The sequence below is a fragment of the Gilbertella persicaria genome (genome assembly GCF_025201335.1).
Source record: "Gilbertella persicaria strain CBS 190.32 chromosome Unknown B0P05scaffold_34, whole genome shotgun sequence".
NCBI lineage: Eukaryota > Fungi > Mucoromycota > Mucoromycetes > Mucorales > Choanephoraceae > Gilbertella > Gilbertella persicaria.
The window spans coordinates 27,262-42,120 of NW_026251995.1; the positions used below are offsets into that span (position 1 = coordinate 27,262).

A 14,859-nucleotide genomic window follows, 5' to 3' on the forward strand; every position below is an offset into this window, starting at 1 on the left:
CAATATGGTATATTCTATATAGTCTATTTCCCCAATCATCTCTTCATTTGTGTTACGTTGTTTTAATAGAAAAAAGACAAAATTCAAGCCGGAAACTATTGGAATAAATACGAATCTTTTAGGCATGTGTGACAAGTTCTTTTATGCTACATACTTGACAGATCTTTGAAACCTGTAAAAAAATGGGTTGATTTAATTCTAAATATGAAACAAGAGAATAGTCGTATGAAAAACGGTTTTACGATCAGCGATGGTAAACCTTGATTTCATGTCACTTTGTTTTCATTAACCTATACCGCAATTTGGCATGTCAATGTTTTCATAACTGAAATAAAGTTACTATTGTGTTCATATGTAAAACAAAACAAAAAAATTATATTAAATGAGATTGTGGGAGGGACAAACCCTTGCCGCACTGTAGAAGGCCAAAAGGGACCCGAAGAAACGATTGCTTTTATTTGCATGACGACAAGAGCTTTCTTGTAAAAAAAAACATAAAAGAGAAAAAAAGACAGAACAGAGCTTCACAATCCCCCTCCCCCAATGCAAAAGAAAACCAAGACAATGAGCATAATTGCCTACCTTCATTTAATAAACATCTTACTATCAATTCTGTTACACAAGCAGATAGATAAAAGGGGGTGTATGTTTGATTTCGTTACCCTTTTAACTGTTTGAAAATACGAGTTATAATGACGAACAAGATATCTCATTTTGGGATGAAGATGAGTCATAATTAGTCCATGTTTAGAGCTAAAAGCATTCATTTCAAGAGACAAAGGCTTTTCTCTTAACGGGTAACACTTTAAATATATGTTTGCCCCTTTCTTAAGCATACAGAAATACCATAGAGTCTTTTCATACACTTTTAAATGCTCTAAATACCTACAAAACATGTTCACGAGTATATAGGGCACTTGTGGAGTTGGTCTAGACAAAAAAAAAGCAACTTGGAAGAAATGGTTAAATATGCCTTTTGACCAAAGGGTACTACTCATGAAAAACCTCGTTTTATCAACTCTTGATCTTCTTTTGGACACTACAAGACAGAAAACAGGGCCATTGACAAGTTTAAATACCCAAAATGTGCACCTGACGCTCTAGTTTTTGATCCAAGTGTTTGCTTATCGGTTGTACTATGAAAATAGTATGATAAGAGCAAAAAACCTCGTAACCATTTTTGCGTGTTTGCGCAGAACTTTAGCAGCAAAGTTGGTATGTTCTTTATATTAGTAGGCTCAGAAAACAAAGATTTACAACTTTTGTCACTACACCAAAGCCCAACAACTGCGCCTTTATGCAGTTCTCAGCAAAAGCTCGATTTTTTTTAATGATTTTATTTGCCGCACATATTAGTGGTCTTGGGAGGGACCCACTACAAGAGGTGTTCGACAATCATTTATTGTAAGAGAATATAAAGAAAAACAAAATTGGTACGATAGTAAGAAGGTAGAAAAATATAAAAGGAAAGAAGAGAAACTATTGCGAGAAAAGACCTCTCAAGATGAAAGGTCATTTTCAGCAGCTATACGCTTAATTTGATAGCGAGTGCTATGAAGAACAGAGAGATAACGGAATGGTTGGTTCTTCATGGTATGGGCCCAGTGAGACTTACAGATCTCAGAGAGACCGATCAAGGTTACCATGGCTATTGAAAGAGGACAGTTGGTTTGAGACCGAATCCGAGAAAAATTGAAAGATGCAGGTGCATCAAAAAAGCTCAATTTTGATGCGGCGCGAAGAAGAATCAGAGTTGAATCTATTTTAATCTCCACTACATAGTCTCTCTGTATCTCTTATGTCCATTTACCACCACATTTACATTAGAGAATGCTTTTTTTTTTATTGAACTATATTCTTTAGCACTATAGATAGTGCAATTTATCTTTTGAAGGCCCATTAGTAGCACATTCTATATGACATTCAGAGCAAAAATGCTCAAAGCACAGCTTAAACAAGCCAATCTTTGATGGATCATTGCTCAACAACTATATGATCAAAACAGTCCGTTTTTTGTTTAAAACATGTTCTTTTGAGCCAAAAGATTGAATGGTACCATTGGTTTGGCTGTTGGGTAAGATTCATTTTTTGGCCGATGGGAGATTCATGGAGGTAAGCTATAAATAGTTTCAAATCCATTGCTATTATTTTATTTGTGTTTTGATCTCTTGCCATATTTATTTCGAGTGTATGAGTACACAACAATTTGCATTAGTTTATTTGTACAAATCTATATATCAAGCTCCGAGAAGAATTATCATAGAAACACAAAGTACTAAGTTGCTTGCATTTTATATCGAGTGTCATAAAATCCTATCCTTCCACTAGTTGCATTTGCGGTTAAGCCATGGGAAAGAAGACACCATACTGAGTATTGGCTGGAGTGGGATTCATGGGTATCAGAACTGGTTTGCAGGTTAGGTGTCAACTATAAACCAATACACCCTTGAAGTGTTCCTCCTTACCATCTCTGGCCAATCTCAAATAAAATCTCTCTCTACTTTCTTTAATATACGCTAAATCTGAATAGACACCCCAAGACATCGAGCGAGCTAAAAGGCATATCCACATCAAAATGATTAGGATATTCAAAGCCACCTTTTCTTACAGGACGCTCTATATCCAGCTTTCTAAGATTTGGCAATTGAGCAGAGATTCGATTCAAAAAGGCGGGTGAAATAATATTACATTGATCAAGGTTGAGTTCAACAATCGACGTATTCATTCTGGATTCACAATCGCAGGCGTAACATTCAAAGCCTTTTACACAGAGTTTTCTTAGTTGAGAGCATGTAGCGAAGGCATTTTTGATGCACTATTGATGTCTTTTAGTTAGCTGAGCATGTCCAACAGGTTGGTTTAGGGCATAGTAGTCATGAACGATAGGAAAATCGATTGTTAAATCAGTGATCAAGTCGGCATAGTCCACAAGTTGATACGCCTTAGCTTCCGGCACGATAACAGAGATAGTCTGGGTTCCTGGAGTTCTTTTTATAAGTCAAGCCGGCTGTTTGAACACCGTTAGGCTTGAAATTCACAGAAACAGAAAGAGAACCATTCATCATAGTTTCGAAACAAGTACGTATGAAAGGTTGCGCCTCCTTTAGTTCAAAACTGTACAATTTAAACGAATCAGTACGAGAGATGTAATTAATGAGCCTCTGTAGAACGTCTGGTGAAGGTCTACTTGCAGGAACATAAGCGATACTGACTCCTTTCAAACGAGGAAAATTGTTGATACAGTACAAGATCAAATTATCTGAAACAGGCGCATCATTCAACCAAAGTGTTTCTATATCAGTATGCGGAACAAGTGTTGACGATTTTTGCTGGCTCAATTGACTGCTGAATCTAGGAGTAATTCATTTTTGCATCCAACATCTTTATGTGAGGGCATACGTCAACAACGTTTGTTACATCTTTAAGTGTAATTTTAGAGCTCCTTTCCAACACCGCTTCCTTCAAAGCCTTTAGATGTTCGAGGTCCTTGAGAAACGCGTAGTATTCCCCATTTGAATAGGTATTGGTATCCGAATCAGAGTCTTCACTTACGTAATCGCCATTTCTGCGACGAACATATTCTTCTTCACTTCCGGACATGTATGCATATCTTCTACGAGGTTCATATTGGTCTTCATCGAACAAGTCTCTTATTTTATTATATCCAGATCCTTTCGCACCATCATCAGTTATATCGACCGAGACTATTGTGTCTGAAAATGCCATGACCGCATCACGATGATAGTTCAACTCGTTCTTTTTAAAGGGGCCTAGAATTCGTTCCACATGTTTCAGTTGACCATTACGCCGCGCTTGTATGAGTGCAGACCAAACCTCTGGGGACGTTGCTGTACCAATAAAAGTGAGATCAGGCAGGCACTTGAACATGTCAGTCATAAGAGTACTATATCTCTTTTGCCTAATGGCGCTTTCTGTAAGATATTCGTAAGCGCTATAGGTGCTCCTAAGTTCTTTGATAAAAACGCACAGCTCCACTCGCTTGACAGGACTTCCAAGATGTGGTGAAATAGCAATCCTCTTGTCAAACTTTTTCCAATTGGGTTCGCTGGAAATTTTGACATCTTTGTACAAAAGTAATCACGTAATTCTGAACTAGTTTCGGCAAACAAGCTGAACTCGAAGCAAATTATGTTATTCATAGTCTTCGAAAACATTTCGTACTATTTCTGATGGCAGATCAGCTCAGTTCCTCAGCGCATGAAAGGGTTAAGAAAAAGAAAATAGGTGCTAAATGAAATCATACAAATGATGCAAAGAATAGCATGTTTATTTTCGAGCTAAATAGTCGAGCACACAGTTATACATAGACTAAAGCCTATTGAACAAACATACATTACCATCTCATACCATTTTGTGTTCTAAAAGGTATCTACAGAGCTGATTGTAGTGATCCGAGTTCGGGAATATAGTCCTTTCTTTCTGCAAAGTTGCCTTGAATCAATGTAATCTTTAGCCAATCAAAAACAAATAGCTTGACCATTTTTTAAAGCTCGCGTTGTTTCAGGAAATCAATCTATTGCTGTGCATTTTTTTTCTCTTTCTTTTTCTCAACAACAATGAAACAAGAACCTTTTACACCAACAGAACAAGAGATTATCTCCAACGTGTTGAAAAGAAGTCTAGGTCCTGAGTGGATCAATCAACGTAGTGGACCTAGTGGACGATTAACTTACATTGAAGGCAAGACAGCCATCAACTTGGCCAACGAGATCTTTGGCTTCAATGGCTGGTGTTCCGAGATCAAGGATACCACTGTTGATTTCGTAAGTAGAGACACCTAGATCGATACAAAAACTAAAGCGATCGTAGGTTGATGTCACTTCTGAAGGCAGAACTAATATTGGTGTTTCTGTGACCATCAAAATCACATTGAAGGATGGCACCTTTCACGAAGTAAATACTGTCTTCTCTTGTCCATTTGCGTATTGATTTCTTTTAGGATATTGGTTATGGCTCATCAGAAAACGCTAAAACAAAAGCAAGTGCTTATGAAAAAGCTAGAAAACAAGCAGTAACAGATGCTACAAAGCGTGCTCTCCGTAGCTTTGGTAATGCTTTGGGTAATTGCCTTTACGATAAAAACTATCTTGACAACATTGTGAGAATGGCAAAGCCACAGGTATGTCAATTATACAAGAAGAAGCGCGTATAAACTTTTTTTTACTCTATAGATCAAATTTACACCTTTAGGTTTGTATCGTCATGATCAGTTTGATACCAAAAAGCAAGAACAGCTTCAAATACAACAAAACGAACAACAAAGACATCAACAACAACTTCAGATCCAACAACAAAGACAACAAAACATGTTGGAAGAAGAAAAGAAACAAAACCAAATCAAACATGAACCTCCATCATCACATCATATCCAGACTTCTACGCCTCAAGCCAATCATACCACTTTGAATAAACCTCCTTCTGTCAGCACAGAAAACACTTCACCAAAAGAACCTGAGCGTCCTACTTTACTTCCTGAAGATAGCTTTTCTTATGGTAAGCCATGATTAATCTATATCAATCAAGAGACTAATTGTGCTTAGAAGGTGATGATGAGTTCTTTGTGCAAATGATACAAGCAGAAGATGAATTTGAGCTAGGACTTAGCGTGAAAGATGAAATGTAAAATACCAATAAATACACTTAGTGATACTTAACATATATAGTGATGATCCAACTACTGGTACAATGAAAGAATCGCAAAAATCAGGTAAATAAAACCATGTCATTGGATAACCTAAACTGAGATTGTTAGAAACCGAGCCGCTTATTGGTATGAGAAGGTAAGACAAAAGAATCTGATAACATCCGATCGGATTCTAAAGGAAATTAAACTTAGAGAGGCGCCTTTATCAGATCTTGACAAGAATCATTTAAACAAACGCACTCGTACTTCTCAATAAGACATTAGACAAAGATAAATGCCAACGTTCTCTATTCAATAAGAAACAATTACTCTTTTACTGATAATAATAAAAAGAAATCCAAGTTCTTTTTGGTGACTGCGTCGATATGAAAAAAAGGAGACGTTAGTAATCAAAAGAACACAAAAAAAAAACTTTTTCATTCGGAGTTTGCCAGGTTTGTTTGCTCCTTAAAAAAACAAAAGTGAGAGAATATCGCTAGCCCCCCAATTCTCTCTTTCTCCCTGTTTCTTTCATTTTTTTTTTCAAAACATGAGCAACAGATCACACGTTACTCGCTTGCCTGTTGAAGGCATGACTTGTCATTCATGTGTGCGTGCTATCACGAATGCTTTATCTCTTTTGAATGGTGTTGAACAAGTACAAGTCAACCTCGAAACATCAGAAGCAATTATCACTTATGATGCTTTGATGATAAACTACATTGATCTCAAAAATAACATTGAAGACTGTGGATTTGACGTACCTATTTCAACAACCACTCTATCTGTGTTTGGCATGACTTGTCAATCTTGTGTGAGATCAATTACAAATGCCCTTTTAGCTGTCCATGGTATTGTCAATGTAGATGTCAATTTAGAAATAGAAAACGCAACTATTGTCTACGACCCCTTGTTAGTGCAAGTGCCAGATATTGTAGAAACGATCGAAAACTGTGGATTTGACGTAGTCATGAACGATACAGCACGTAGCAATCAAGCCAGCAGCTCGAGTAGAACACCCATAGAAAAAACATCTTACGATCATTATACAACGGTACAATTACAAGTTCGGGGAATGACTTGCGCATCTTGTGTAACAAGTATAGAGAAGGTCCTCAAGTCTCACCAAGGCATTTCTCAAGTCAATGTTGCCTTATTGGCTGAACGAGCTACTGTAAATTACGATCCTCTGGTGGTTGATCCCGAAACCATTGTCCAGATAATTCAGGATGCTGGTTTTAATGCCACTATGGTAGAACCCAAACAAGACGACTTGCTCCATTTACAAGTGTATGGTATGACCTGTTCAAGTTGTGTGGCAAGCATTGAGCGTGGATTGAGACAGTCGCCTGGTATTTTAGAAGTCTCAGTCAACCTCATGACAGAAACAGCCAAGGTTCGCTTCAATGTCCATGCTACCAGTCCTCGTACGATTGTGGAAACCATTGAATCTCTTGGGTTCAATGCCATCTTGGCCGCAACGACCAAAGACGCTCAACTAGAAAGTCTATCCAAAGTCCGTGAGATTCAAGAATGGAAGTCTACACTTATTGAATGTTTATTTTTTGCTGTGCCTGAATTCTTTCTTGCTATGGTTTTGCCTATGTTCAGCTGGAGTCATTATGTGACTGAGATCCCTATTTTCTTGCCTGGTCTCTACCTGATGCAGATCACACAACTGCTGTTGACACTACCTGTTCAGTTTGGTGTTGGTCAGCGATTTTTACGATCTGCTCTTGTGTCTATTCTACACGGTGCTCCTACCATGGATGTCTTGGTTGCTGTCTCTACTTTGGCTGCATTCAGTTTCTCGATCGTGTCTATGGGCCGTGGTATTGTGTCTCAATCATCCTCACCGCCTACTGTGTTTTTCGATACATCGACCATGTTGATCACGTTTATTGTCTTGGGTCGCTACCTTGAAAACAAAGCCAAAGGTAAATCTTCTTCTGCTCTCTCTAAACTTATGTCGTTGACTCCCTCGACTGCCTTGATGGTGACACTGGATGAAAACTATGTCGTGTTGACCGAGAAGAAGATTCCTTCTGAACTGATTGCTGAAGGCGATTTACTCAAAGTGGTTCCTGGCGATAAAATCCCTGCAGACGGTCAAGTCTATGTCGGTTCTACTACCGTGAATGAAAGCATGGTGACAGGTGAAGTGGATGCTGTGTCTAAGCAAGTAGGTGATACAGTGATCGGTGGTACTGTCAATGGACTCGGTACTTTTATTATGAAGGCAACGCGTGTGGGCTCTGATACAGCGCTAAGTCAAATCGTGAAACTGGTCGAAGATGCTCAGGTCAGCAAAGCACCAATTCAAGGATTTGCTGACCATGTGGCTGGTTACTTTGTTCCTACGGTGATTGTCCTTGGCCTCAGCACCTTGATGGTATGGACTGTTTTGATTAAAACGGTAGGCATAGAGAACTTGCCTACGTCTTTACAGAAGGACATTGATAATAGTGGCGAAGGAGGTTGGTTCTTTGTGTGTCTGAAGCTCTGTATCAGTGTGATTATTGTTGCTTGTCCCTGTGCTCTTGGGTTGGCTACGCCTACTGCTGTCATGGTAGGTACAGGTGTAGGTGCTGAAAACGGTGTGCTCTTTAAAGGCGGTGCTGTGTTAGAAAACGGTCAAGCAGTCAACAAGATTGTGTTTGATAAGACGGGTACATTGACATGTGGTAAACTGGACATGGTAGAAGCTACTACTTGGAAAAAAGATAAGACGGTTTGCTTACAGATGTTGATCATGGCTGCTCTTGCAGAGTCACACAGTGAGCATATCTTGGGTCGTGCCATGGTAGCTAAAGGCAAGTCATTGACAGGCCTTGATGTGTTGGATCCTTTAGCTTCTGTTGTCAATTTCAATAGTGAGACTGGTTTTGGTATCTCTTGTGATATTGTATTTGGCCATACTTTGCCCAACGACTTGACTTCTTCTGCAAGACAGGCTCTTGACCCTCTTTTGAACACGTCACATACGATTGTGGTCGGTAACAAGAAATGGTTAGAAGAGTACAATGCTATTGGCCTCTCGGATGAACAAGATGATGTCTACAAGTCTCAAGGTGCTCTTGGCCGTACGTGTGTTCTGGTCGGCATGGATGGTGTTGCCTCTGGTTTTATTTCTTTATCTGATCTCGTAAAACCTGAAGCCAAACAAGTAATTACTACTTTACATGCCATGGGTATCCAAACTGCCATGGTTACAGGTGATAATGAGTTAACAGCACGGTGCATTGCAGATCAACTCGGTATCCAAGAAGTCCATGCAGGTGTTTCTCCTAGTGGCAAGACTCAGATAGTGAAGACCATGCAAGAACAATCCTTTGTCACTCAACGTCCTTCTTGGTGGTCTCGCTTCCGATTCACTCAAAACGAATACCTTCCTCTTCATCAAGAAAGTACATCTAAAGGCAACAAGACTGTGGTTGCCATGGTGGGTGATGGCATCAATGATTCTCCTGCTTTGGTGGCTGCTAATTTGGGCATTGCTTTATGCAGTGGTACAGATATTGCCATGGAAGCTGCTGATGTGGTCTTGATGCGTAATGATTTGACCGATGTCGTGGTTGCTCTGGACTTGTCCAAGGTGATTTTTCAACGTATACGAATGAACCTGCTTTGGGCTTGTGTGTATAATATGGTTGGTATTCCTCTTGCCATGGGTATCTTTTTGCCTTGGGGATATCGTCTGCATCCTATGATGGCTGGTTTGGCTATGGCTGCTAGTTCAACCAGTGTTGTTCTCAGCAGTTTGACCTTGAGATGGACTTGGAAGAAACCAGTGCTGGTGAGCACAAACAAGACAGTGAATCCAATGCATGAAGATATTGAAATGAATTTACACTCTACATCTTTTGATGAACGTAACGGTCTTTTGAATGACTATTAAGTTCTACATTGTTTATATTTTTGTATATAATAAAGTTTATTTTTTTTTTATAAAAAAAAGGGGAGGGGGTACATAAGGTGTTGAACTATGATACAATTGAGAAGGGAATACGCGCTAGCGAAGCAAGCAGACACGTAAAAAGAAAAAAAAAACAATCTAAGGCGTTGAAGCCCTTTTTTACTCGGTCTAAATTTAGAAAGAAGGAATGTTGGTTCTTTCAGCCATAGGAGGATAGGTAGGACCAACACGCTTGATGACAATGTTGGCAAGGTAATGACCAGCTTGAACACAACGAGCAGGATCAGTGACACCTTGAGCATACAAACCCATGAAACCACCACAGAAACCGTCACCAGCACCGTTGGTATCAACGATTTCACTGGCATCTACCTTGATAACAGGGTAAACGTGAGATTCTTCACCACAAGCAGTGACAGTGGCATCAGCGCCTTGAGTAATCACCACCAAACGAGGCTTAGCGTTGCCCTTTTCCAATTGAGACAACTTCTTTGCGATTTCTTCAACATTGTCTGTGTTCCAGCCAGCTTGCTTGGAGTAAGTGCGAGCTTCATCTTCGTTACCAAAGAGAATATCGGTATTCTTGATGATAGAATCAAGACGTTCCTTGAAGAATTGAGACAAGAAAGGAGCACTCAAGTTAAGAGCAAAAGTCTTGTTGTTTTCAGCAGCGTGTTGAGAAACCAACAAGGCAGATTGATAACCACCATCATGAGTGATAAAGAAACTACCCATATAGAAGTATTGAGCTTCTTCAACGAGCTTCCAGTTTTCAGGCTTTTGAAGGAAAGAAGCTTGGAACTTTTCAGCAGCAGCCAAGTTAGCAACAAGAGAACTAAAAGATTAAAGTCAATAAACGCGTAAATCACATCAATGAAAAAAAAAGAAGACTTACCGGTTGTTACCAGTGATCAAGACAGCACAAGTACCAGTAGGTGCATCCTTAGTAATTTCATAGTTGGTGTACAAACCATCAGCCTTAGCAGCGTCACCCATGATTTGACCAAACTTATCATCAGAGGCACAGCCCATATAAGCAGTGGAGTTAGGGGGCAAGAAGAATTGAGCACCACGAGCAGTGTTTTGAGCGGCACCACCAGCAACATAGGCAACTTCATAGTTATCAACGATTTCAGTGTACAAAGGTTGGTGAGAAGCATCAGCCAAGATAGCATCGTTAGCCTTGAGCTTATACTTATCCATAAGCTCTTGAGCAGGTTTACATTGAATATCCAATAAAGGATTTTCCATAGCAAGAAGAGTGTAAGGCATTTTTAGATTGAGATGAAGAACAAGATGAAAATCAGAAAAACTTTTTTTTTATTATTATTATTGTATTTTTTATACACAGCTAAATTTCTATTGGAAGACTCGCTTATCACTAGCTTCTGTTTCTCTACTTTCTTCAGCCATTCTGATTCTATTTTCACGCTCAAAGTTACTCTTTTGTCTCTTGGTGTATTTCTCGAGTTTTTCTTTACGAATAGCAGAGCGAACAAAGTTAGGGTGAACAAATTCAGGGTTCTCATAGACAGTGGGACCACCAAAAGAACCTTCAAAGATACGAATAGGTGTAAGACAGAAACGAGGACCAATTTCAACCAGCGAGATATCATCTTTATCCATAGGATTAAAGCCAGGTGTGTTTTGAGCATTCTTTTCAACAATCTAAATAGAGTATGAGACACGATCAAACATATCTAGTTATATCTACCTGATAGTTTCTAAACCAAACACGGTTATCCACAATAGAAAAGGACAAGACATGATCAATAAAAGGCTTTGAGCGTCTTGATCCCTTGGGCACATTAAAGACTTGGCCTAATAATTCTTTCAAAAGAGACCAATGAGGTGCAGAATCAAAAGTCTTATCAAAAGACAAAATGTGTCGAGAACCCTTTAAACAGTTACCGGTCATCTTCAATTCGTCCATTGTGTGCAAGTTTTGAAGATGGAATTTGACAGAAGGACCGTTAGGTGTCTTGGCCATCCAGACATACAAGTCTTGCTTCTTTCTTACTTCAAAAAAGACAGCATTGTTACAGTTGTTGAGATCAGCCAATTCATTCAAAATATAGAGGTTGTTCTTTGTATCCAACTTGGCATCTTTTTTGGAATGAGGCATCATGGCTTCGAGATCTGAAAGCAAATGACGATAACTATGTGACAGGTTAGACACATTGAATCTTACATGACAACATACCGATAAGTGACACCACGAGAACAGAGCATCATCACTCTTTGTTTGTTGATTCTCTTGTCCTTAGACTTTTGTTCACTCGATTTGTTCTTTACAAGTTCTGCAGTTTTATATAAAGTAGACATGATGGATCAATAAGGAAGAAGAGTTTTTTTTTTTTTTTTATAAAAAAATCCAACTGCTTTGAAAAAGCCACACGTACCACATAGTAATGTTTGGTCTCCGCAGGCAAGGGACAGGATTACCTTATGCTAAAGTATCCAAGCATTTGTTGTCTGTAAGCTAAATATATAATAACAAAGTGTAACAAATACTTATTTCATCACATTTTGAAATAAGAAAAAATCCAATTGTTTGCGTCTTTAGTAACAAAAGAATCTTTTAGTCTGCGTTACACAGCCTCTTTCCCAAATAAAAAGGTTTATTATCATTATTATTATTTTGCCCACCAAATAAGAAGAAAACAGCTTTAGTATCTCAAGTCTTGCAAAGTAACATACAAAACTGCATTTTACATGAAAGTCAAAAAAGAAAAGTATATTAGGAATTGTATTAATTTGATTTACTCTTGAGTTTCTTGTACAGAAGCAACATCTTTTCTTCTTTCCAATCAGCCCACACTTCATAGATGGCTAATATCTCTTGACTGATTTCAATTATACTCTTTATATCCACATTTAAGTCTGCAAACCATTGTTTCATATCGCGTTGATCACCAGCAGAGCCTGGTGCAAAATCAGCATGATTCAATACAACAGTCAAATAAATAGCAGCCAGTGCTATCAGATGTGGTGGGTATAAAAGACACACGTCTGTTCTATATGAATCATTCACAATAAACCAAGCATACTGTAGCCCTGACTCTCGCATGCCTAACTCATTGCATATCTGTGTCAGGGATCGATATGGGTGCCATACAATCAAATAGAATTCGAGTTCTTCTAATAAATAAAATTCGAATTCTGCTACTTTGGAACTGTCATAAGGAAATCCACCAAATTCAGCTAGGTACAATTAGTAAGCTTGGCATTTGTTGGATGTAGATTTTACATTGAAATACGTTCTTCGCTTCTTGAGTGACCATTTTGATATGTATAGGACACTCTTCTATTTTTGTTGCTAAATAAACACAGGTAACTAGGACAAGAACTGGGTCTGTCTCTCGAAGACTGTTACTATCATCCATGTCAGTCTCAATATAAGAGTATAGACGCATACTTTATATAAAATCGCTTGAAATATACAAATGCTGTAGCCACTACTTGTTGCCGTAGCTGAAGTCTTTTCGCTAGTTTTTGAATGACTAGAGAATAGTTACAATCAAGTCGTTTGATTCATGTCTTACGATGACAAAACCAGATTCGTATTTTGACATAGTCGTTTTCAGACACGTATTTTAGATCTTCTTCTCTGCTTTTTACTAGACTCCAACGGTCAAGCATCCAATGGTTTCTATAAAAAAAAAACAGATTAGCTTGCAAATCATATTGTTCATTACTTTACCTCTGTGCTGAAGCCCAGTAGTTAGCAGCCATATTGATCACTAAAGAAGAAGAGAAAAAATAGAGAAAAATACAGGACACAATTTATGACTCTCAAATACTATCGTTGTATTTGACGAATTAAAAGCAGAGGAGAAGAGAAAAGAGTTGAGTATAAAGAAATGTATATGTGATAATTGTATAGTATATCTCCCTCTCTCTATATATATCTTTTGTCTCTCAATAGCTACAATTATCTATGACAAGCTTTATTCAAAGCCATTATAATGGTTGATTTAAGTCTATGTACATCAGAAAGAGTTAAAAACACACTGTTTGATTATGCACCACATACACAATTAATATATTTTTTTCTAATAGAATCCTGATAGAAAAGTAGTTGTTATCATTGACACGTATATTCGTAAAAAAATTTGTCACTGTGTCTCTTGTTCTAGATTGTCAGAATTTGAAAAAAGTCATGTTTGATGACATTACTGTACTTATAGTTATTGTCTTTGTGAGGATTCACTTTGAATATTTATTACCGCATAGATATCTCAGATTCTCGATATTCATAACATCTGAAACTATCAGTTCACTAGAGAACAATTGCTTCAAGTCACAGACATCATAGAATTCAACGACATTGTAAGACAATTTTTTTTAGCTTAAAACAATGTGGTTGCACGACTTTTTTCTGTCTGGTATGTTCTTTTTTTTCTATCTATTGTCATTTGACAAACAAGAGGGAGAAGGATGATAAGAATTTTGCTCAATAGAGTATTGTTATGGACAGTAAATTAAAATTAAACAACTCAGAGCAAAGAAGGCCTTAAAAGAAATATAAACAGCAAAGAGTATACATAAAATATGAACCAAGAACTGTTTCACACTGTATCGTAGAATGATTGAATACAAAGTCAAATGTCAGCCTTTGCCAAAGATCTACAGATCTTCTTCTTTTTTTAGCCAGATATCACTCATGAAACTCTTGCGTTCGAGATTGACCCTTTTTTAAAGAAGGTTATCATATTGGGCTGCATGAAGCATGTCCTGTGTAACACAAGTTCAATGAATGGCTCACACACAAACACTAAATCTGCAAACTAACAAACGGGGCAAGTTCTTTTTCTTATTTCTGTTTGTGTATAAACACAAGACCATGTGTTTACCTAGGTCATGAAGAAGTTTGGATTCAAAAGCACTTTTTCTTTTTTGTGTATATTTAAACTATATATTCCTATACTATCAGTCCCCCTTAAAAGTAGAATTCTTTGCCATGGATTTATTTATGGACTGAATTTCATTACTGCAGATCGTCATACTAAATTTACACATTTACTCATCGTAATTTGTATCCGTCAAGATAGAATTCGGAATATCAATGAAAGTTCCCTTTTTTCGGGATCAACTCTAAGCTATTGAGAACAATAAAAAAAAAAGCATGAATATGTAGATCTTGACCTTCTTTTTCATATAGCATAAAAAGGAAGAAAGAAAAAAGCCATTGTTTTATTGTTACAACAAAAATAGGAGAATGTTGACAAGGAGAACTTTTTTCTCTTTCTGTTCTTTGACCAAAACTCAGCCGTTCTTTATATCTTTAAAAGGCAAG

At 37.8% G+C, this 14,859-nt stretch overlaps 6 protein-coding genes across 6 annotated transcripts; 2 read left to right on the forward strand and 4 right to left on the reverse strand.

The window, feature by feature from the left end:
* Positions 1–3,180: 3,180 nt before the first annotated feature.
* Positions 3,181–4,175, reverse strand: B0P05DRAFT_620218 (uncharacterized protein; the record flags this gene model as incomplete). Its single annotated transcript, XM_051583431.1, has 2 exons — positions 3,181–4,082; positions 4,103–4,175. The coding sequence occupies 2 exons, from the start codon at positions 4,173–4,175 to the stop codon at positions 3,352–3,354; spliced, it is 804 nt and encodes a 267-aa protein (XP_051432495.1). The 3' UTR covers positions 3,181–3,351.
* Positions 4,176–4,577: 402 nt separating this feature from the next.
* On the forward strand, positions 4,578–5,173 carry B0P05DRAFT_580574 (DNA repair protein Rad52/59/22; the record flags this gene model as incomplete). Its single annotated transcript, XM_051582030.1, has 3 exons — positions 4,578–4,784; positions 4,831–4,914; positions 4,961–5,173. 3 exons carry the CDS (start codon positions 4,578–4,580, stop codon positions 5,171–5,173), a joined length of 504 nt encoding a protein of 167 aa, XP_051432496.1.
* A 1,021-nt stretch (positions 5,174–6,194) lies between these two features.
* Positions 6,195–9,542, forward strand: B0P05DRAFT_589348 (uncharacterized protein; the record flags this gene model as incomplete). Its single annotated transcript, XM_051582731.1, has 1 exon — positions 6,195–9,542. The coding sequence occupies one exon, from the start codon at positions 6,195–6,197 to the stop codon at positions 9,540–9,542; it is 3,348 nt and encodes a 1,115-aa protein (XP_051432497.1).
* A 192-nt stretch (positions 9,543–9,734) lies between these two features.
* Positions 9,735–10,832, reverse strand: B0P05DRAFT_474795 (Ribokinase-like protein; the record flags this gene model as incomplete). Its single annotated transcript, XM_051574805.1, has 2 exons — positions 9,735–10,395; positions 10,456–10,832. The coding sequence occupies 2 exons, from the start codon at positions 10,830–10,832 to the stop codon at positions 9,735–9,737; spliced, it is 1,038 nt and encodes a 345-aa protein (XP_051432498.1).
* Positions 10,833–10,857: 25 nt separating this feature from the next.
* On the reverse strand, positions 10,858–11,951 carry B0P05DRAFT_551281 (Brix domain-containing protein). The gene is made up of 3 exons (XM_051579338.1): positions 11,764–11,951; positions 11,275–11,719; positions 10,858–11,228 (listed from the first exon to the last, which is right to left on the reverse strand). The coding sequence occupies exons 1-3, from the start codon at positions 11,883–11,885 to the stop codon at positions 10,920–10,922; spliced, it is 876 nt and encodes a 291-aa protein (XP_051432499.1). The 5' UTR covers positions 11,886–11,951; the 3' UTR covers positions 10,858–10,919.
* A 193-nt stretch (positions 11,952–12,144) lies between these two features.
* B0P05DRAFT_551286 (cyclin-like protein) lies at positions 12,145–13,696 on the reverse strand. The gene is made up of 5 exons (XM_051579339.1): positions 13,264–13,696; positions 13,106–13,212; positions 12,979–13,063; positions 12,811–12,935; positions 12,145–12,764 (listed from the first exon to the last, which is right to left on the reverse strand). The coding sequence occupies exons 1-5, from the start codon at positions 13,293–13,295 to the stop codon at positions 12,313–12,315; spliced, it is 801 nt and encodes a 266-aa protein (XP_051432500.1). The 5' UTR covers positions 13,296–13,696; the 3' UTR covers positions 12,145–12,312.
* Between the last annotated feature and the right edge of the window lie 1,163 nt (positions 13,697–14,859).